Source organism: Giraffa tippelskirchi, chromosome 5 (assembly GCF_054371585.1).
Source record: "Giraffa tippelskirchi isolate mGirTip1 chromosome 5, T2T-mGirTip1v1.2.pri, whole genome shotgun sequence".
Classification (NCBI taxonomy): domain Eukaryota; kingdom Metazoa; phylum Chordata; class Mammalia; order Artiodactyla; family Giraffidae; genus Giraffa; species Giraffa tippelskirchi.
In genome coordinates this window covers 112,090,373-112,112,738 of record NC_137279.1, presented here as the reverse complement: position 1 = coordinate 112,112,738, position 22,366 = coordinate 112,090,373, and the positions used below count along the sequence as shown (strand labels likewise).

The 22,366-nt window shown below is 50.4% G+C and overlaps 1 protein-coding gene across 1 annotated transcript in view; it reads left to right on the top strand.

The window, feature by feature from the left end:
• The window catches only part of PROK1 (prokineticin 1), a 32,903-nt gene extending 14,694 nt beyond the window's left edge, over window positions 1–18,209 (top strand). Inside the window, exons 4-6 of the mRNA XM_081492802.1 lie at window positions 12,067–12,224; window positions 15,206–15,331; window positions 17,068–18,209. Coding sequence (XP_081348928.1) covers window positions 12,153–12,224; window positions 15,206–15,331; window positions 17,068–17,187 — 318 coding nt within the window. The 5' untranslated portion in view covers window positions 12,067–12,152 and the 3' untranslated portion in view covers window positions 17,188–18,209. The remainder of the gene's footprint in view (window positions 1–12,066; window positions 12,225–15,205; window positions 15,332–17,067) is intronic.
• The last annotated feature ends 4,157 nt before the right edge of the window (window positions 18,210–22,366 follow it).

The following is a 22,366-nucleotide window of genomic DNA, read 5'->3' as shown; positions in this document are numbered from 1 at the left end:
CTGGGAGGCAGAGGCACACTGGGCAGGGGGCAGGGGTCCCGGCCCTCACTGCAGGCTCTGCCACAGCCGAGTCCAGTAAGTCCCCTGCCTCCTGTTGAGCTGAAGAAAGACTTCAGAGCGATTTCTGTCCTAGCAGTCTGTGATTTTCATAGGGGCATCCCCTTCATTCCATGGATGGAAAACCAAGGACCAGGGGAAACCCCACACCCCACTGAGAACTCAGAGGCAGGGTTAGGGGCTCTGGTCCCTCAGGGACTCTCTACCTACCCTCCTCCTGACCCTGAGTTTTCTTTGGCTCAGGCTCCATCTATGCCTAGGAAGGCGCTTGTGTGAACTGGACCAGATGGGAACTGGCTGGGAGTACTTACCCCTGAATTTCCCTCTCCTGAGAACTCTGCTCTGACTTGCACAAAGAGGAGGAACTCTCTCCAACTGCCCAGGAAAGGGGGTCTAGCCCACCACAGGTTTCCTTGTTTCTAGGCCTCTGGCTTTTAGCAATTGGCCTGCTTGTCTGCCAGCTCTGGGCCATCTTCCTGCTTAACTGGGAGTAATTAGAGTGCAAGTAGGCCGGAGTCACACCACTCTCCCAGACCTCCATGCCCTGCCCTTAGCAAGGCAGCACCAGGGCTGTTTATGGCTGCTGCAACTTCAAAGACACAGTTAGGCTTCCATAGAGGAGTGGCTTTGACATTTATAGGAGAATCTATCAGCTAATGAACCAGAGAAATTTCTGGTGCCTGGGGGATCCTCTTATGGGAAGAAGAAACCCATCCCAGATACTAGGAATGTCCAGAAATTTCTTGGAAATATCCAGGCAAGAGCACATGCTAACCCCATGCTTATTTTTGATGTGACCTCATGACTAGACAGTCAGAGGGCTTGGAGTATGTCCTGGTATAGGAGACCTCAGTAATGACACTCAGATGAGGGGCTCTACCTTAGCAGATGTCCTGGGGGACTGAACTCTCCTTTCTAAAACTGCTTCTAGGGCTTGGAGGGAATATTCAAGACCCAGTGGTCTTTTAACAAGTCAAAGCACAAGTCCTTTGATTAAGTGAATTCATGTGGAACCCCAGAATATGACAGCTGAGAATAGCTGCTCTCTTGGACAGGGTGGGGGACACTTGGTTGGACCTCGTTAGCCATTGGAGGCTCCCCCTTCCCCAGTACAGTCCCTAAGGCACAGTGTCTGCAAATCCCTATTTTGTAGAGGGGTTTTCTTTGATGGCTCAGCTGGTGAAGAATCTGCCTGCAATGTAGGAGAACTGGGTTTGATCCCTGGGTTGGGAAGATCCCCTGGAGAAGGGAGCGGCTATCCACTCCAGTATTCTTGGGCTTCCCTGGTGTCTTAGCTGGTGAAGAATCTCCCTTCAGTGTGGGAGAACTAGGTTTGATCCCTGGGTTGGAAAGATCCTCTGGAGGAGGGCATGGCAACTCACTCCACTATTCTTGCCTGGAGAATCCCATGGACAGAGGAGCCTGGAGGGCTCTTTTCCTGCTGGAATCATCTTCCTTGTCCTGGGTTAAAACCTCCTCCCAGTAACTTCCATACTTTCCTCCCACTTTCATCCTCTGAAGTAACACAGAACAAGCTTCAGCTACCCTCCTTCTAGCATCCTTTCCCCTAAGTAAGAGGCCGGGTAGCATGGTGTTTGGGAGCAGGCATTTAAAGTCAGATTTGGGGTCAGATTCCAGCCTTGTGACTTACCATCTGTTTGACTTGGGTAATTACTGAGCTTCCATTTTCTCAGCTGTGAAATGGGTAATTATATCTCCTCAGGACTGTTGTAAGAATTCAATCAGATGATACTGCAGACAGCTCAGTAGTGGATTACTGCAATGGAAGGTGGCCATCCTGGCTGCTTTTCCAGGCTAAGAATCTGAAGCCCCCTCACCTTGTCCTCACGTTTGGTTGCCATTTCAAAACCCACCCTAAAACAGCCTGCCCACCCACTCTGGCTGCAAATGATGAAGTAGGGAACCAGTGTGGTTCTGGGACTGCCGTCTAGAGCTAGAGGGTATGGAAGCTGATGGGTGACTGGATGGTGGGAGCGAGGCCCTCTCGTGGGCTGGCTGGGGAGACAGGTGACCGGGAAGCTGTGCTTCTGGGTGGGACCCGCGGGCTGCGAGACAGGTGGGATAGGACACTGTCCTGCCAATCATCTAACTCCCAAACTTAACACTTGCATTCCCACTGTTTGGGAACACAGACAGAGAAAGAAGGGCCCCCCAGGCTCTTTTTCCTTTTTTCCTGGGCTGGGCCTTATGGGAAAACTTTCCCCAGGTCTAGACTGTGGAGCATGTCTCTGGGCTCAAGACCCCAGGCTGTCCTGTCCCTCCTGTGTCTCAGAGTCCCTCAAATACAACCCTCCATGGAGCAAGGAAGGAGCTTGCCTGGACAGCAATAAAAAGCCTGGCTTTGGGGGTGAGTGGGAGAGCCCCAGAGGGAAAAGGGGAGGAGGATGGGATGGAATAATGTGGTGGGGTGGGGGGAGACCATGGAGTTTATTAATATCCACTGTGCCCCTTCTTACTGGTTGATCTGCCAGCCTGGCAGTTCCTAGTGCACCCCATCCTGTGTCTGACACTGGCCAAGCACTGATGAGGTACAAACACTGCTTAGGAGGGACCCGCCTGGCTGCCTCCTCTGCAGGGTTCTGCCAAATCAGCATGAATTTTCTTTAACAAGAGCCCCACCCTGAAGACCTGAGAAGATGGTTGCATTACTATGGTTTTCCATGTTAGAGCTACATGATGGGGGCTCTTTCCGGGCCAAGGACAGATATCCCACTTAAGGGAAAGACATCGCAGTTGGCAAGCATGTTAGCACTCCCTTGCCCTTCAGTCCTCTTGAAAACAGGAGGTTGGGGTGGGGTGGGGAGTAAGAGAATCACTGCTGACATAAGCAGCAGAGACAGGATTTGAAACCAGGCTTCTCCATGCTCTACTTGCTCCTCTTCTTCCTCTGCCATATCTGGGTGGAGAGTTTGGGCTCTGCCGCTGTGGCTTCAGGAGATTCTGTAACCTTCTGGGCTGAGCTCATTCTCTGTGGAATGAAGAGGTAGGGAGGGACTAGGTTGTCTTGGGACTCAGACTTGAGGATGAAAATGCCAAAGGGTACCTGCTGTGGATGCTGGTGAGTGTGGAAAGAAAGGCCTTTCTCTTCTATGGTTGGCTTCTCCTGGACACTCTCAGCCAGCCCTGGCCTAGGTATCTCTGGACAGTGATGTCAGTGTTCTTACAATGTCTAGGACTTTATTTTTTATTTTTGAATATTTATTTATTTGGCTGCATTGGGTCTTAGTTGTGGCACGTGAGATCTTTGCTATGGCACACAGGTTTCTCTCTAGTAGTGGCTCGCTGGCTCGGTAGTTGCAGCCTGCAGGCTTAGTTGTCTTGTGGTATGTGGGATCTTAGTTCCCAGACCAGGGATTGCATGGCACTTGCAAGATGGATTCTTAACCACTGGACCACCAGGGAAGTCCATGCCTGGGAATTTAAGCTCCTATGTAGACCATTAGGAATTGTAATGGAGGAGTTTAGCCAAAATAATCAGATGTCACTGAGTCCTCAGATTTCCATAGGGAAAAAAAAAGTGTTCCTTTTTCCTAGAAGAGGTTAGGAATAAACAAATAAACATAAGCTGCAAGTCCCTGGGCCATCTTTAAGAAACCAAGATAAATGAGAGCTTGTCATCCTGCCCGGCCCCTGAGCTATGAGGCTGGGGGACCAGCTGCTTGTTTCTGGTCCCCTGGGTTCATTTGCTCTGGGCCATCTGGGAAGCTTGTTCCCTTTCTGAGATGAGGGTGGAGCAATGTCTCTATTCAAACTCGTTCTTCAGAGAGGCCATCTCTGTGGTGATTGCTTGTAGAGGAGATGGGGTATTTTGATACGCTGTTGGCTGGCCAGAACCTGGCTGTGGGGGTCCCCAGTCCAGGAGCATCCCTGATGGAGCCCCTGCTGGACGGGATGAGGAAGGAGGAGATGAACACCCTTTGTATGAGTGTCTGTGCTAGTTTCCTATGGCTGCCTAACAAGTTGCCACAATTTGGTGGCTTAAAACAACAAAAATGTGTTCTCTCATAGTTCAGAGGCCACAAGTCTAAAATCAAGGTGTCGGCAAGGCTGTGCTCCCTCAGAGGTTCCAAGGGAGAACCTTTCCTTGCCACTTCCAGCTGCTACTAGCTCCTAGCGTTCGTTGGCTTGTGCTAGCGTAACTCCAATCTCTGTCACCATCTTCACATGGCCTTCTCCTTTTCTCTCCCTGATGAGGACACTTGCCAGTAGATTTAGGACCCATTGGTTCACCCAGGGTGATCTTGTGTCAAGATCCTTAACTACATTTGCAAAGATCTTTTCCCTAAATAATTCACAGTTTGGAATGGCATGGGGTCATGACTTTTGGGGGACCACCCTTCATCCTGCGCTAGTGTCTAAGCACCCTGCCCAGTCGTGTCATGTGCTTTTCACAATGCACCTGGGAGAAGGGTATCATTCTCATCTTTCAGAAGAGAAAACTGAGCTCCAGAGAGGTGTGATAACTTGTTCACGTTCATACCTCAGTAGGTGGCTGGACTGGGATGGAAACCTAGGGCTTGTCCATCTAGACGAGAAGAAGGGGGACCAGAATGTGGGAGGTATGGAGGGATGAAGCAGGTTGGCCTGGGGAGGAACTGTGAGTGGTTTCGTGTTGCTGGAGAGGGAAGTGTGTGAGGATGGGGAGTGATGGGGATGAAGCTGGAAGGGGAGCAGAGCTGGGTCATTCATGCCCTTGGCTGCCAGCCCTGGGAGTTTGGGCTTGATCCTGAGGTTGGCAAGGATTCCTTGGAGAACTCTGAATCTCCAAAAATGAAGAGAAGATCTCTGGGTTGTGTGGAAGATGGGTAAGCCTGAAAGGAGGGGGCCGGTCAGGAAGATGACAATAGACTCTGGTGGTGAAGGTGGAAAGCAGGGGAGAGTCTGAGGTCCAGGGAAGGGCTGAGTGACAGAATTACATTACTGATGAGAGCAGGGAAATTCAGGAATCTAGGAAACTCCCAGGTTCAGCCACACACTATGTTGTGGCCACTAACAGAGTAGGGGACACAGCAGGAAGGATGGGGCGGTGGGTGCCCATGCTTTGTAGCTACCTAAGAGCTCTGAACATCTTCTCTGTGTTCAGTTATGAGTCGGGTCCTTCCCAGGGTCCTAGCAGAAGGGCAGGCGTTGGATCTATGCTCTGTAACCAAGCCACGCTGATTCCATTCTGTAGGAATGAAGTTGCAGGAAGAAAGAGGCTCCGTGTGGGGTATGGATGTCAGCAGAGCTGCCCTGAGGGAGATGCCTTCCTTGTTAGCTGACTCTGTGGTGTGGTTCTGGGCATTATTCCTGGACATGCAGTTCCAGTCCATTTCTCAAGACCCCAAGCCACTCAGTGAACTACTTGCTAATCTTTATTAAATTCCCTTTTGCTTAAGCTGGTCAGACGGATTCTGTTATTTGCAACTAATATCCCTGAACAGTATGAGGAGGTACAGAGGTAAGAGTGATGATAAAGGATGCTGGAGGACAGGGGCATGTGAAGGTGAGATGCCCAAGTATCAACCTGTGACATCCAACAGGATATTGGCTAGATAGGCAGGGATGAGGGTGGCTCAGGTGGGGACAGGTCTGGGATCATCAGCACTTAGGTGACCATGAAACCTGTGGAGGGACAAGAGGCTAGTGAGTGTGCAGCCCTAGGGCACCTCTAGAGGAGACTGAAAATGGTGGGGGACTTAGAGAAAACAATGTTGTGAAAAGCAAGAGAGAGGGATTTAAGGAGAGAGTAGGTGCCTTGTCAAAGGCTACAAATGTGCAAGTGAGATGAGGATTGAAAACGGAGTTTTGTATTTGGCCTTTTTGGTTTGTTTTTGTTAATTTTTTAATTTAAAAAATTTTATTGACATATAGTTGATTTATGACATTGTGTTACCTTCTACTATGTATTTGGCATTTAGAGAACAAGGGCGGCTTAGAGGAAGTGGTTTCACTGGTGGGGTGGGAACCGAAGAGAGGCTGGAGAGAGTTGAGGAGGAGACAGGAGGAGAGAAATGGAGCCTAACTTTCTAGAAACCTACACTGCAAGGAAGAAGAGGAGCAGGTGAAAGCTGAAGGAGGGAGTGGGGTCACATTCAAGGGCAAGCTCAAGGGCAGCTGCTTCGAGCAGTGAGCTTGTGCTGTGGATGGTGTCGGGGTGACTGTGGGTGGTCAGTCCAGGTTGCCGAGTGTTTCTTCTTAGGTACTTGATAATCTCTGATACATTGTAGTTGTGTCTTCTCCTTAATTGCATCTTCCAGTTGTAGAAGAAAGAGGTCTGGTGATCAATCATTGTCAACCCACTTAGATAGTTGGGATGGAAGTAACTTGGTGGGGACTTAAGATGCAAGGACTGATTGGAACCTGGTCCTTGGATTTTTAATCCAATTGAGTTCTGAGGATGAGGTAGATAGAGTACAAGTTGTCTGTGGGTTAGGGAGTCTCAGGGGCCCAGTCTCCTTAGACCCGGATCGGAAGCCAGATCACCGTGTGACCCCTTCATGTGGGAACAGCCACCAACAGTGTTAGTCCTGCTGGTTCATCTGACTGCAGACACAGCCCTGTGCCAGCTGTGGCTGGCTGCTTTAGCTGTGTCTGCTTCTTTCTTTTCTTTTTCTGACTTTTTTCCATTTTTTTTTTAAATTGGAGGATAGTTGCTTTACAGTGTTGTGTTGGTCTCTGCCATACAGCAACATGAATCAGCCATAGGTATACATATGTCCCCTCCCTCTTGAACCTCCCTCCCGCTCCCACCCCACACCACCCCTCTAGGTTGTCACAGATCTGCTTCTTTTTGACAATTTCCCCCCCAGATGTGTCCAGCCTAATGATCTAGCTAAGTTTGGCTAGCCTGAACTTATGACCCCATACCCCACCTAAGTCTCCTCACTCTGCCTCAGGAGTTTTTAGCTATTTTTGTACCACGGACGCCTTGGAAGTCTGTGACTCTGAGTGATGCTTTAAAACGTATAAAAATAAATATGTAAGATTGCAAAGAATTATACGGAAATTTAGATGTTGCAAATGATTATATTAAAAACAAATTTATGATATGGTAGCATATGTCCATCTTTATTAATGTATCAAATAACATTGTTGCTGTTCAGTCTCTCAGTCACGTCTGACTCTTTGCAACTCTATGGACTGCAGCACGCCAGGCCTCCCTGTCCTTCACCATCTCCTGGAGTTTGCTCAAACTCATGTCCATTGATCAAATAACATGGCCTGGACTTATAACTACCATAGTTTCAATGTAGTGATGAACAGAAATATTTTGAGCTATTTACCACAATAGCAATACGGTATTAAAAGATCTCTAATTTCTCTTGGTGACAAGGACCCAGGTATGATTAATACTTCCGTGTTTGTGGCCTATGGTTAGAAGAGAAGAATGTTACAATTCACTTAGCAGTGAGTGATAACAGGATGCAATTGTTTTCTCTGCCCAAGTTCATGGATCTTCTGAATTCTGTTCATGAACCATTTGGGGAGCTGTGATCCTTGCTTAAGAACTGCTGGTTTGGATGTGTGGGTTTCCATTGTTTTATTGCTTCTTTCTTTCTTTTTTGGCCGCGCTGCACAGCATGTGAGATCTTGATTTCCTGATCATGGATGGAACCCATGCTTCCTGCTGTGAAGAACAGATTCTTAACCACTGGATGGCAGGGGAAGTCCCTGGTTGCTCCTTTCTTTCTTCACATCTCTCTTAAGTGGGTCAGAGGCAGCTCTCGTTTAATCATTAGCCACTAATGAACCACTAATAAAGTGATCACCTATGTCACAGGCAGGAGCTGTGTGGCCTGTGGACATGCACTCCCTTTCTAGTTTGCAGAGCAATGGCCTCATGGTAGATCTGGAAGGGGTTGCCTCAGATCCCCTAGGAGTCCAAGTTATCCCACGTGTGAGGATGAATGACCTTGGGGACTGTGTCAAGTCAGGCTTCCTGAGCATGTGCCTCTGTCTCAGGGCGTACCTATGCCTGAATGAATGGTTGTGCTTACCACACAGACACACACACCGGCTGTATAAACAGTCCTGTAAAATGATGACATCCGCACCACAGCACTAACGCAGAGAGAGGGAGAAGGTGGCGTTGTGCTGGGTGCTGGGAGGATACTGCTGAAATCCATCTGTGCACAGGAACAGGAGAGCCCTCAGTTCGAAGAGAAAGCAGACCCATTCTGACCCTGACATATGGGAGGCTCTGTGTGAACATCTGCTGACGGGAGTTATTGAGTCAAGAACCCCAAAGCTCCCTAGAGTTTCCTTTGGTATTTCTACCAAGTTGCTGTCGATCCCTTGCGTCCCTCTAACTGGCTGCTTTCAGTTGCTGTTATTCATCCTGCTTGCAGCAGCATTGCTCGCTACCATTCTTCACGCCACTGTGTGTGATAATTAGTTTTGTGTGTTGTGGAGAATGAGGGAAGGGGTGAGAATGGGGGATGAGGTGGAAGGTGGGTGCCAGCCTGAGATCGCTGTTAGCTAACATTGTCTCTTACGAAGTGACCTGTGTGAGACTGGCGACGTGTGCAGGGCACTTGAAGCACACAGGGGCCTCTCTGCCCCTCCCAGCACCCGGCACAATGCCACCCTCTCCCTCTGTAAATTACTGACAGGTGGTGGTCTCTTGGTTCTCCTGTGGCGTGTCTGGCTCAGTGCCATGGTGTACAGATGGGCCATAACCATATCATTTTGATTCCCACCTGGAAGAAGAATTTTACATGAGGGCAGACAGGCCCATCAGTTTAAAAAATTTAATTGAAGTATAGCTGATTAACAATGTTGTGTTAATTTCTGCTGTCCAGCAAAGTGATTCAGTTATACAATATTCTTTTCCATTATGGTTTATTACAAGATATTGAATACAAGTTCCCCATGCTATACAGTCTGACCTTGTTGTTTATCCATTTTACATATAAATGTTAGCCTCTGATAATCCCCAACTCCCAATCCTTCCCTCTTGTCCCCCACTCAGGCCCATCTAATTTTTTTTTAACTTTTCTTTTGTATTGTAGTGTAGCTGATTAAAAATGTTGTGGTAGTTTCAGGTGAACAGTGCAGGGATCCAGCCATACAGGCACATCTATCCATTCTCGTACAAACTCCCTTCCTGTCCAGGCTGCCATATAACATTGAACAGAATTCCCTGTGGTGTACAGTAGGTCCTTGTTGGTTATCCACTTTAAATATAGCAGTGAGTACATGTCCATCCCAAACTCCCTAACTATCCCTTCTGCCCATAGGCCCATCTTTTTAATGATAGAAAATGGCAATAGTTGCAAATGCTGCTGTGTGCTAGGCATCATGCTGAGCACTTCAGCAGCATCATCTCACTTAATTCTCCACAAACCACCAGAGAGATCCTTCAAAGTGTAAATCACATCCTGGCCCTCCTCTGCTCCAAACACTCCAAGGGTGCCCATAACCCTTGCTGTCAGGCCTCCACCATGCCCTGCAAAGTTGGCAGGGTGTGGCCCCGGCTCCTGCTCCAACAGCATCCCTCCCTCTCCCTTCCCCTGTTCTCCACCCTCCTTGTTGCTTCTGGAACTGGCCAAGAAGGCCCTACCACAGGGCCTCTGCACTGCTTCCTCCCCCCAGGCTCTGCCCAGTGCATCCCTTCACTTCCTCAGGGTTCTTAAGTGTCTTCTCAGAGAGACCCTCACCCCATCTAAAGCACCATACCTTGTCATGCTCTGCTGTCCTCTCTGTCTTCCTTTTTATGTTTTTATTTTAAATATTTATTCTTATTTATTTATTTGGCTGCACATGGTCTTAGTTGTGGCATGTGGGATCTAGTTCCCCAACCAGGGATCAAACCCAGGGCCCCAGTATTGAGAGATTAGAGTTGTAGCCACTGGACCACCAGGGGAGTCCCTCTGTCTTCCTTTTTAATAGCACTCAGCACCCCTAGCCATTTTACTATAAATCTATTTGTTTATTTGTCTATTATCTGTCTCCCCCACGTAAGGGTGAGGATCTTGTTTTGCTCACAGGTCTATTTCCAGCGCCAAAAATAGTGCCTTCAATATAGTGAAAAGAAAGTGAAAGTGAAGTCATTCAGTCGTGTCCAACTCTTTGCGACCCCACGGACTGTTGCCCCCGAGGCTCCACCATCTATGGGATTTTCCAGGCAAGAATACTGGAGTGGGTTGCCATTTCCTTCTCCAGGGATCAAACTTGGGACTCCCACATTCCAGGCAGGCTCTTTACTGTCTGAGCCCTTTAATACAGTAGTTGTGACTAAATATATAGTCAATGAATACATAAATAAATGGAAGAATACTCACAAAAGCCCATGATGTAAGAGCTATTCTCACCCTCATGTTACAGATGAGAAAACTGAGGCTAGATTTAGATTCTCACTCTGCTAATGGCTGTGAAGCTGAGCTGCTGTTCTGTTCCCCACTCTCTCACTCATAAACGCTGGTCAGTGTGTCTACCTGGGAGTCACATTCCCTTGAGACACTCTAAGGAAAAAAGTGTTGGATGGATTAATCTGTTTAGGAAATAATTACAAATTGCATTTCCCTGCTTGGTGTTTCAAGTGCTTACTAGTATGTGAAAGGCCCTGAAAAGTCCTGCGGTTAAAAAACAGCTGGTGAAACTGTGTAATCAGTTTCCCAAAGCTTCGACTGTGGAAATCTCATATGTTTGTGTTTGTATGCACCTAACACCTATTAACATACTGCAGCACGAAGAGCTGACTCATTTGAAAAGACCCTGATGCTGGGAAAGATTGAGGGCAGAAGGCGAAGGGGACGACAGAAGATGAGATGGTTAGATGGCACCACTGACTCAATGGACATGGGTTTGGGTAAACTCCAGGAATTGGTGATGGACAGGGAGGCCTGGTGTGCTGTGGTTCATGGGGTCGCAAAGAGTGGGACACGACTGAGTGACTGAACTGAACTGAGGACATATCTTGGGCAATAATGGCTTTTATCACTGTGGAGAGAAGGGACTTTTATCATTGTGGGGATTGTCTGATAAAAGGTCCTGGGAGGTCTCTGGATCAGTTGGTAGGAGAGGCCGTGCCCAGATTCACCTTCCCCAAGACTGGTGTCCAAGCCCACCATGTTTGTCAGCCCCTGGATAAGGTCAACCTCAACCCATAGAAAAGGGAGGCACGTGGCTCCTGGTACCTTAAGCTGCAACCCAGCTCAAGCATGCTTTTCCTCAGGGAACTGTCAACTGGCTCATCCTCTGCCCCCTGGTTCCTGAGCCAAGTGACACTTGGTGTTTGTCCAGAGGCTCTTAGAGGGCAATTCCTTATGAACTTCTCAGGAACATCAACCCCACAAGCCTGGCTTTGTCTTCTCACTGTCTTACATCTCCCTATTGGAATTTTAACCTTCTAGGGCAGCGGTCCCCAACTTTTTTGGCACCAGAGACCAGTTTCATGGAAGATAATTTTTCCATGGACCAGGACCAGGTTGGGGGGTTGGTTTGGGGATGATTTCAAGTACATTACACTTACTGTGCACTTTATTATTATTACATCAGCCCCACCTCAGATCATCAAGCATTAGATTCTGGAGGTTGGGGACCCCTGTTCTAGGGGACCAAGGACACCGCCTTCTCACTATGTTCTCTCAGCCCCTCACTTCGTGCTGAGCCGACAGGAAGTGCCCAGATCATTCTTGTTGGCTTGAGTGTGAAGGAGCCGATGATCCTGGGTTTGGTGCAGGGAGGGGTGAATGGTGATGTTGCAAATCCCTTGATTTATTACCAAAGCCTTCCCCTGGCCCCAAGCAGAATAGAAGGATGCCCCAGAGGCGACAAGGACTGTGGGGTGCGATGCATGAAGCTGACTGGATCACTGCATCCTGAGAGTCAGAGCGACTGTCACTGCCACCGATGGTTCATCTTTATTGGTTTTGATGGTGATTCAATGTCATTAGGGATTCAGGTCTCATCTCCATCTCTGAGATCATCTGAATAACAGTGTGATGGGCAAGAGTGGAGACAAGGCATCCACAGGCAGCCTGTATCGGCTGCTATAAATTTCAGGGGAGAGACTGGCCTTCTGAGCTGGCAGGTTTGAGGTCGAGCGGAGGCAGCGGAGCTGGCAGTGGTTGCCTTCACCCCAAGTGACCATGAGAGGTGCCACGCAAGTCTCAGTGATACTCCTCTTGGTGACCGTGTCCGACTGTGCCGTGATCACCGGGGTAAGTCGTCCAACATTCTCTCTGCCCTGGGTTTTGGGAGGATGTCAGGGTCTGCGTGGGACAGGACCCAGGAACCACACAGGAGACAAACCAAGAGCATGGGAGCCAGCCCCAGACCACACTTCTGAGAGGCACAGGGTTTTCACATTAGTTAGACCTCGATAAAGGGGATCTGCTTCAGAGAAACTGTGTAAATCAAATTCTGCTTTCAATAAATGAGGAGAGCATTACAAAATTCTGAAGTTTGGACCTTTGCTCAAAAGAAGATTTTGAGTAATAATGAATCTTTTATAAAGTGGATTGGCACTCCCTAATTTATCTTTTGTGTAAATTTTAGTTTTCATGCATGGTTTGGTTCACATGTCAAGTGTAATTTACATAGCAAATTGACTTAATTAAAGGCTGTGACCTGATTTAGCTTCTGTTGGGTAAGTTTAATCTTTGCTTTCTCTACTCTTAAGAAAGACAATCTTGAAACTCTTTCTTTCCCGTGCAGTTTAGATGTTTTAACTCTGTGCCCAGTTGATAGGAGTAAGGGTGACACCAACAATTGGCTAAGTGACCCAGAAACAAGTGTCAGATAACAAGTAGAAATCCAGGCCCACTCTGGGTACACCCAGGCAGGCACATTGTAGTATTCAAGACACCCCAATAGTGGTTTTCCCTCAGAAGTTTGACTTTTGACCTTTGACTTCACCTGGACCCACCCTCTCATGGGCACAGGTTGTGTGATGGTGATGGGACCATTCTTTTGAAAACAGGAAGTAATGACTGACCTGGGAGCTTTCTAGATAAAAAGCCAATAGAACAAAAAAAAGAGGGACATTCATTTTTGTTTCAACTTCCTCCAGCTTTTTACACAGAAAATGGAAATGTAGAGAAGGCCAAACCATTCCTGGAACTGGATTAACTGTAATGTTCACAGAAAGCAAAATCTCTTTCTTCTCCCCTTTAGAGGAAAAAGACTGAGTTTCAAAGCAGAACAAACATCAAAGGCAAACCAATGCTTTTGGGACCCAAAGCATAAATACAACTGTCAGGACAGAATTGTACCTAATGCATGTAAACTATCGAAAGCTGCCTTCCTGTTGTGCAGCTTGAAGATTGGGAGGGTGAGAGCAGAGGGTGGAAGCCATGGTTACGCCACCAGGCAGCAGGTTGACCCTGAGTCTGGCCCAGAGGCAGGTCTGGCAGGAGGGAGGACTTAGAGATGGGAAGATGTCTTCCTAGAAGAGCCTCCAAGTTGACCCTTGGGAAAACAGAGAAGAGGGACACACACAGCAGACCCGACCATGAGTAGTCAGGGTAGTTAGAACTGCTCCTTCCACACTCCGAGCCCTGCTGCTGCCCAGTCTGACTCTCGGAAAGAGGCTGGGCTTTACCATCCCCACAGAGCCCTGCTCCCTAGACTGTGACTGTCCCAAATTCAGTCCTGGAGGGTCTCTCCTCCCAAAGGGGGACAGTGATGCCACACCTCTGTGGCAGAAGAGTCAGGTGGAGTCCACTCAGCCCTGACCCTGAGCTTTCAGGAAGCGGCTGGTGTGTGAGACGTGCCCTCACTAGGCTGGAGACCAGGTGACTGCCTATTGAGCAGCCCCAGCATTCCCCACTTTACTGCAGTGTCCCACAAGGCTGCCAGAGGGCGCTCCATGGCCCAATAGAGAAGAAGTGAAGTGAAAGTTGCTCAGTCATGTCTGACTCTTTGCGACTCCATGGACTATACAGTCCATGGAATTCTCCAGGCCACAATACTGGAGTGGGTAGCCTTTCTCTTCTCCAGGGGGATCTTCCCAGCTCAGAGATCGAACCCAGGTCTCTCCCATTGCAGGCAGATTCTTTACCAGCTGAGCAACAAGGGAAGCCCAGTGGAGAAGGGCTAACCCAAACCCAGCTCCCAGCTTCAGCTCAGAGAAGCCACAGATCTCTGAAATGGGAAGGTGGGGTGCTTCACCAGGGTGGCCTCTCCGGAATCTGGAGCAGTTTAGTTCTGTTTTCCTTGTAGGCTTTTGTTTTCCATGTAGGCTTTTGCTTAAAGCGGTTTGTGTGGGTCTTCCCTGGTGGCTCAGATGGTAAAGAATCTGCCTGCAATTCAGGAGATCCGGGTTCAGTCCCTGGCTTGGAAAGATCCCCTGGAGATGGGAAAGGCAACCGACTCCAGTACTCTTGCCTGGAGAATTCTATGGACAGAAGAGCCTGGCGGTCTACAGTCCATGGGGTCGCAAAGAGTCAGACACGACTGAGTGACTAAAACACACATAGATGGCACCTTTCAGAAACCAGGCAGGGCCACTCAGCCCCTGCTCTGGGAGCCCAACCCAGAGGAGTCCATCCTAGAGGAGTTACTATTATTAATCTGTTTTACTGGTAATAAACTGAGGCACAGAGAGGCTAAATAACTTGCCAATTGTCACATAGGGGCCAGGCAGGCCAGCAGAGATGCCCTGGGGGGAAACACCTGTCAGGGGGTGTTGGCCCCTCAGATGAGACTGGGTTTCCAGGGAGGACCGAAAGGGCCATGGTGGGGAGGAGAGGCACTAACCCCGAGTACTGCTGGGTGAGGGCTGGAGGGTCCCTGTCCACAGAAACTTGACACAGACCACCCTGGGGTGCAGGCCATTGGGGCCCTCCCCCTCGAAGAATTCGAGTTAATTCAATCTCATTAGCATCCACTGAGCATCTCCTGGTGCTAGAAAAGCTCTGTCTCCTAAGCTCTAGCCTTGTCAGAGGAGAGCCTCCCCACCAAGTGGCCTCAGAGGAGCTCAGGGGGTTCTCAGATCCAGGTCTGCTGCCCTGCTGAGCCCTGAGCTACCTGCCTCGACAGGAGCAGGGGTGGCATTGCACGGCCCTAGGTGTCCCGGGGGACTGAGGCCTGGGCACTGCTCCCAGCACCCCTCTGAAGGGTTTTCGGATGTACTTTCCCTTCTGGTTTCTCTGGGGTGGTACTCACAGGCACTAATGGCCCCTTTGTCTTCCCCCTGCAGGCCTGTGAGCGGGATATCCAGTGCAGGGCAGGCACCTGCTGTGCGGTCAGCCTGTGGCTGCGCGGGCTGCGGGTGTGCACCCCGCTGGGGCGGGCAGGAGAGGAGTGCCACCCCGGCAGCCACAAGGTACTGCTCACACTGGCTCAAGGCACAAGGCGCTGGACCAGTGTTCTGACTCCAATCTAGGAATTTCTCGCCACCTCCTTACTTTGGGGGCAGTTGGGGTACAGTGGGGTCCTAATCACACAGCCTGTTAGACCTGGAGGCTGGAACCCCAGTTCCTCATTTGCCGAAGGCCCTGGATCTCAGTTACCTCATGCATACAAAGAGGGGAGTAGACTGACACCCCTAAAGTTTCTGATCTGATAAATTCAGATTCTGAGAGTCTCCTGAATGCCCTTTACTGCATAGGGTTCTTCCCTTGGGACTTCCCAGGTGGCTCAGTGGTAAAGAATCCGCCTTCAGTGCAGAAGACGAAGGAGACAGAGTTTCGATCCCTGGGTTGGGAAGATCCTCTGGAGAAGGGAGTGGCAACCCACTCCAGTATTCTTGCCTGGAGAATCCCATGGACAGAGGAGAATGGCAGGCGACAATCCATGGGGTGGCAAAGTGTTTGACACGATTGAGTGAGCACGCACACACACACACACACACCCACATCCTTCCCTCAAGAACACAACGCAGTAAGACTGTAAAGTAGGCTCCCATCCAGAGCCTGAGTATGAGGGGGTGTGCAGGGTGAGGTTGGCCAGGCCCCCATGGCACACACTTTAAGGAGACTCACTCCTCTGTGCCCTAGGCATCCAGCACCCACTCTGCTTTCTGAGGAGCTCCCAGCCCAGAGACCACAGAACGGCCCCACGGCCTTTTTTTTCTGCCTGTCAGGTTGATGCGGCAGCACCTGTGGGCTTGCATCCCCTTCCCTGGGCTTTCTGTAGCCAAGACACCCTGCAAGCTCCTCTGGGGAGCACGCCTGCACCCGGGAGCATCCTCCAACCACGATCCTCCCTGGCACAGCCCTCCTAGGCGTGAGGAGGCTGAGGGGGAGAGGGAGACAGGGCACAGACCTTGTAGCCTTGGGGTATTCCCAAAGTGGGCAGCAGAGGTAATACACCGAGGGCTTACCACGTGCTGACCTTCATACTAAGTGATGTTTTTGCAAGTTTAAACCTCTTTATCATGTAAACCTATTTACAACCATATGTGGTAGCCCCTATTATTAACTCCTTTTACAGATAATAAATTGAAGCACAGGGAGGCTAAATAACTTGCCAGTTGTCACACAGCTGGGAATTGGCAGACCTAATTTGAGCCCAGGCTGTCCGACTTATCTATGCTCCTAACCACTCCTACTCACCCTCCTTGAGGAACCCTCAGTGGCTCAGCCTTCCTGTGGGTGTGAGTCACCCGGCAGGGACCCTGTCCTGTGCAGCTACATCCCTGACACCCACACAGGGTGGAGAGTGTAATGGATGAGCTACAAGTGATATTCAATCACCAGTGTGGGTGTGGATTTGTGAGACAGTGGGTATGCTGGGTCAGCTGGGGGGCCCCGGTGGGTGGTGTGGGGGCTTGTGGGGTTTGGGGGATAGGGGGTGGGCCACATTGCATTGTGGCTGATCACAGTGTCAGAGCTAGATTGCTTGAGTTCAAATCCTGGCTCCTCCACAACCTGGCTGTGCGACCTTGGCATGTTACTTAACCTCTCTGTGCCTCAGTTTCCTCCTCTATAAAAGCCATTATTGTGGTGCTGGGGTGCAGGTGATGAGACATTTCAGCCGGGGCTGCGTTGGCCAGAGGCTCCCCCCGGGGGCCCGCCTCCCTTTGGTGAAGGTGACATCTACTCTCCTCTCTCTCCCCAGGTCCCCTTCTTCAGAAAACGGCAGCACCATGCCTGCCCCTGCCTGCCCAACCTGCTATGTTCCCGTGGCCTGGACGGCAGGTACCGTTGCTCCACCAACTTGAAGAACATCAACTTTTAGGAGTATGTCTGGTCTCAGGATACCCACCGGGGGTGCCGGGCCTCTTTCTGAGCACAACCTGGGCTGCTCTCCCTTGGACTTTTATTTCTGCTGAAAGGCCCAGCCCTGCATCCCCTCTGCTGTCCCACTCCCTGCACTGCTGACCTATGCCCCTGCTCCCTTGCCCACATATGTGCACCGAAGCAGACACACATCACAGGGTTTTACGGTCTGCCCGGCCGGCCTGTGGGGTCCTGGCTGGTGGCTGTGGTCCTGGAGGAAGCCCGTGTGCACTGCTCAGGCCACCTCAGGGGCAGTGAGCAACAGGGACGTACTCCTTCCTTGTGTCTCTTCCTGCCCTGCCCTTCCTCCACCACAGGTGAACTGTCCTCCCTGGGCCCTGCCGCTCCGCTCTGGCATGTGCACTTCTGCCTGCATCAGTGAGCTCGTGGAAGGTGTGGGGCCCCAAGAGGTCAGTCGGCCTCCACACGGCTGCTGTGGGTTCAGCCTGCAGCCAGCCCGCTGGGTCAGAACTGCAGGCCTCCCATGGCCCTCCCAACACATGTTACCAGTTCACAGTGAAGCCCCTGATCCCGCTGCCTCCCAGCGGGATCTGAAATGCAGACAGTGGTGGTTCATGAGGCAGTGAGTGAATTCCCTTCAATAGTCCCCTTCCAAGGGTCAAGAGCAGGTCTGTGTGTGACCTTGAGGAAGCCTCTGGCCTCTGCTCAGCTGGAGGAGGGATGGGGGGGTAGCCGGCAGGCCACTGATTTTGGACACAGGAGGGGACCCAGGACCATGGCCAGGCTGTGTGTGCCCCACATCTATTATAACTACGGCGTTTTCTCCAGAGACTGAGGGCTGCCTGAAGTTCAGAGCAGTTTGTCTGGGTGTTACACCACTGGCCTCCATTTCGTGTACAATCCCAGTCCCCCTCAGCACCTTCCATCTGGACCCTGCCCAAGGCTCGCCCAGGTGTGGTGATGCTGGTAGCCATGTGCACTGACTACTGGTTGCAGAATAAAAGCATGAAAAAGGGTCAAGAGGCTGTGTGTTCCTGCCTTGCCTGGGGACGTGGGGAGGGGGCAGGGCCGGCCTGTGTCCGGGTAGGAGAGGGATGTGACTGGAATCCCTCCTTCCCTCTGGGGCAATTTTTTGGAGAAAGTGGATGCAGAGTCTGTTTGCATGAAGGGTTTGGGGCAGCTCAGTGGGCTCTAGGTGATGAGGAGGGTGTGGCTCAAATGGGTTTCTGGGTTGGAGCCAGGAGGCCCTGTGAGCTGAGCCCTTTTGTCCCTTTTGTTGAGTGTCAAATAGTCGACGCCACCAGGTCACCACGTGTGGGTGAGAAAGTCTGCTTCAGGGACGGGCTGGTGAGGCCCTGAGCCTGCGTCTGAACCAGGGACTGGAGTATCCCCTAAATGCTAGCCCTATGCCCCTTCCTCACCTCAATTCTTAGTCTAGGAAAGTGCAAAATATAAGATGAAAAGTATGTTGTATCCTCTGCCTCTCTGAAGCCTCCAAGGAGACTGGTTTCTGAGTCCTGGGGTCCTGCCCTCCTTTCCTCGCCCTTAACCCTGTCATAACCCCACACAGGGCATGCTCAGGACAGGCTTTACTGCAAGGCTCACCCAGGCCAGGCCTGGGCCCCACACAGGGCTTGCTCTTTGATTTTGGCTCCATTGACAGACACTGGTGCTTGCTCTGCACACCTGCCCTCTTCTTGCAGCCCTTGAGTCTCCTGGCCCCTGACTTTCAGGCTCAGGTAATGGATGTAGAGTTCCTTTCCATGTCCAGGAATCCAGTTTGCCCATCCTGTCCTTTGGATCTCCAGGAACCGCCTGCTGCTGCCAGGTCATGCTGGGTGTGGGGCTTTCCCAGCCAGTCACCCTCTGTAAGCAGAGCTGACCTGGGTGGGGCATCGCTGCAGGAATCAGTGTGATGGAGCAGAGACGCAGGGTGGCTGCAGGCACGAGGGGCCCCGTGGCTGGTGACATGCTGCCTGCCGCTGCCTCTCCATTCCCGTGGGAGCCGGCTAATCTGCAGACCTGTCGATGGGCCAAGCTATCCTTTTAATCTAACATGACTGATTCTCACTTTTTATATCAGAATTTTGAGGAATTGATAATTGGTCTTTGCCCCAGTTCCCTGCTGTTTTTTTTATGAGGATTGAAGAGATCACAGGGGAGGCTAGGGAAGCTAAGGAAAAGTATGTTGTAGTTTGGTTGCTCAGTTGTATCTGATTCTTTTGTGACCCCACAGACTGTAGCCCACCAGGCTCCTCTGTCCACAGGATTTTTCAGGCACCAATACTGGAGTGCATTGCCATTTCCTTCTCCAGGAGATCTTTCCAACCCAGGAATAGAACCCACATCTCCTGTCTTGGCAGGTTGATTCTTTACCATTGAGCCACCAGGGAAGCCAAAGGAAAGTATATTTGTGAGAATTCTTTACATAGGGATATATTCTTCATATTTATGAAAAATATGTCTTATATATATTTTGGTGGCTCAGACAGTAAAGAATCTGCCTGCAATACAGGAGACCTGGGTTCAATCCCTGGGTTGGGAAGATCCCCTGGAGAAGGAAATGGCAACCCCACTCCAGTATTCTTGCCTGGAAAATCCCATGGACAGAGGAGCCTGGTTGGGCTACAGTCTATGGGGTCACAAAGAGTCAGACATGACTGAGTGACTAAAGCTTTCACTTTCTTCATAAATATAGTTATTAAAAGAACCAACTTGTAAGAATAATATACCCACAATAAGAATGTGTTCTAGAAGAATTGAATTAAATTAGAATTAGGTGAAATGGACAGCCCTTCAAGATGTGGGTCCCTTTAGTGACAGCCTGACCGCCCCATATTTGCCCAAATCCCGGGTGGTGCAGTGGTAAAGAATCCTCCTGGCAATGCAGATGATGAAAGAGATGCGGATTCGATCCTGGGTCAGGAAGATTCGCTGGAGAAGGAAATGGCAACCTACTCCAGTATTCTTGCCTGGAAAATCCTATGGACAGAGGAGCCAGGCAGGCTACAGTTCATGGGGTTGCAACGAGCGGGAAAGGACTGCACAAATGCGCTAGGTTTCCTTCTCAGCTGGTGGAGTCTGGTGCCATCTAGTGGCTGACATGGGGGTGGCACAGAAGAGCTGAGGAGGAATAGATGGCAGCATCAGAAAGAAGGAAGCTCTCAGAGCAGATGGGGACCACTCCCCAGACATCCCAGGTGTTATACTCAATCAGAGATTTAGAGGGACAGTGCTTCCACCTGGGTGAAGAGGCATGCCAGGATACATGTTTAATTGCTCTTTTGCTTCCAGTTCCACCCTACAAATTTCTTTCCTGGAAGCCTCTGTCATTTTCCTGTGAGACATTTCCTTTCACGGATTCTCCAGGATTAGAAAAGCGGTGCTGGATGAGGGTCAGAGGAAAATGATTGAATGCTCCCCCTCCCGCCACCTCCCCCTCGCCCCCCGCCCTCCGCCCTCCGCCAGCCTGTCTGTGTGCAGCAGAGCACGGCACAGGAAGAACTGCTTGTCTTCCCAAATCTTCCTTTTCCCTGCTGGTCTCGATGGTTCGTGCTCCCACCGCCCCCTACTACGAAGCCTGAAGCTTGAGGGAAGTCTGGAACTGTCTGTCTCTCTGTTACTGTCCCTTGTCTCTGACTTCCTTGTCAAATGATCACCAAGCTCTCTTTCTTTTATCTCCTTCAAGTCTCTCGGTTCTGCCCCTTTTCCCTCTAGTCCGGGGCTGTCTGAGCCCTCACCCTGCTCGGTATGGTCCATGGCAACTGTTTCTACCTATTCTCTCTGCCTCCAGTTTCTCCTTAGAATCCACCCCTGCATGCCCACCAGTCATCCTTCTAGGCAGCGCATTTGCCCAGTTCTTTCCCCATTGAAAAGTCCCCAAAAGGCTTCTCTGCAACAAAGGAGAAAGCTTGTCTTGTCTGGAAGCAAAAAGCCCCTTGTGGTCTGGCCCGGCCACCCTCTCTCTGCTCTCCTACTGTCTCCACCAGCCTTCCCAGCCTCAGGACTGTCTTGGTTTGTGGAAGATGCCACGTGTATCTTTGTCCAGGCCATTCTGTCTGTGGGGAATGCTCTGCTTTCCTCTCATGTCCTGTGACTTCAAGGCATCCTGCAGATTAACCCACATGCGTCCCCCACCTCCATCTGCATCCATCGACACAAAGTGACTGGGACACATCTCAGGCCCTGAGTTAACCCTTGTTCTTACACATCTCTCATGTCTCGGTCAGCCTCCACTGCAGGAGAAGGAAGGACAGTGTCTGAGTTCTGTTTGTGTTCCCAGGGTTGAATGGTGAAGGTTGTGGCTGGAGCTGCTGCACAGCCAGAGGACAGAGGCTTGGGACAGCTGACCCTGGGTAGCAATAAGGGTGAAATAGGATCCACTCCTTGTTGGCTTCCCCCTCGGTCCTCTGACACCCCTCTCGACCTCCGTAAACTTCCACTGATGTTTTCCACTCAAAGTTTATAAAGAAAGGCTCCTGTGGGAGGCTGGAGCCAGCCACAAGCCTGAGAGAACAGTGCGTGGTTCTCAAGGGGACCACTGGGCCCAGGCCAGCAGGAGGGGCACAGTCTGTGGCCCTCCATCTAGAATATTCTTTCTCTTGTTAGCCCCCTACTTGGAAGGCTCTACTGCCCATGGATCATAGGTATATTAGATTTATTTAAATATGAGTGTGACTTGGAGGAAAAATACGGGTGTGGTTTTTAAAAGGGATCAGAGCCCCCAGAGTGGGCTCACGTCTCACGTCACCAGGGGCAGGAAAAGCCCTTGGCCTAGTGAGGACAGAGGGGCCTTAATCTTGGGACTGAAGATTAGTGAGGAGGATTAACTGAATCTAAGCAGAGAGAAAGGCTGATGAGTAAGAAGCCGTGGGCATAGCTCTGACAGAGACAAGGCACAGAAAAACCTGTGAGATTTCGTCATGAAACTAAGCCCTGAAGACCAAGTAAACAAATCTGTCAAATGGCAGCTTGACATTTTCTTGTCATTTTGCATTTGGCTTGTTTGGCAACTCTCACAGAATTAGCAGCAAAGTTACCTTGCTACCAGGGTGACACAGTGGTTAACAGCACAGACTGCGAGTTTGGACCCTGGTCAGCCTATTTACTGGACAAGTTACTAAGCCTCTCTACCTCGGTTTCCCCATCTGTAAAATGGGCAACAACAATAATAATAG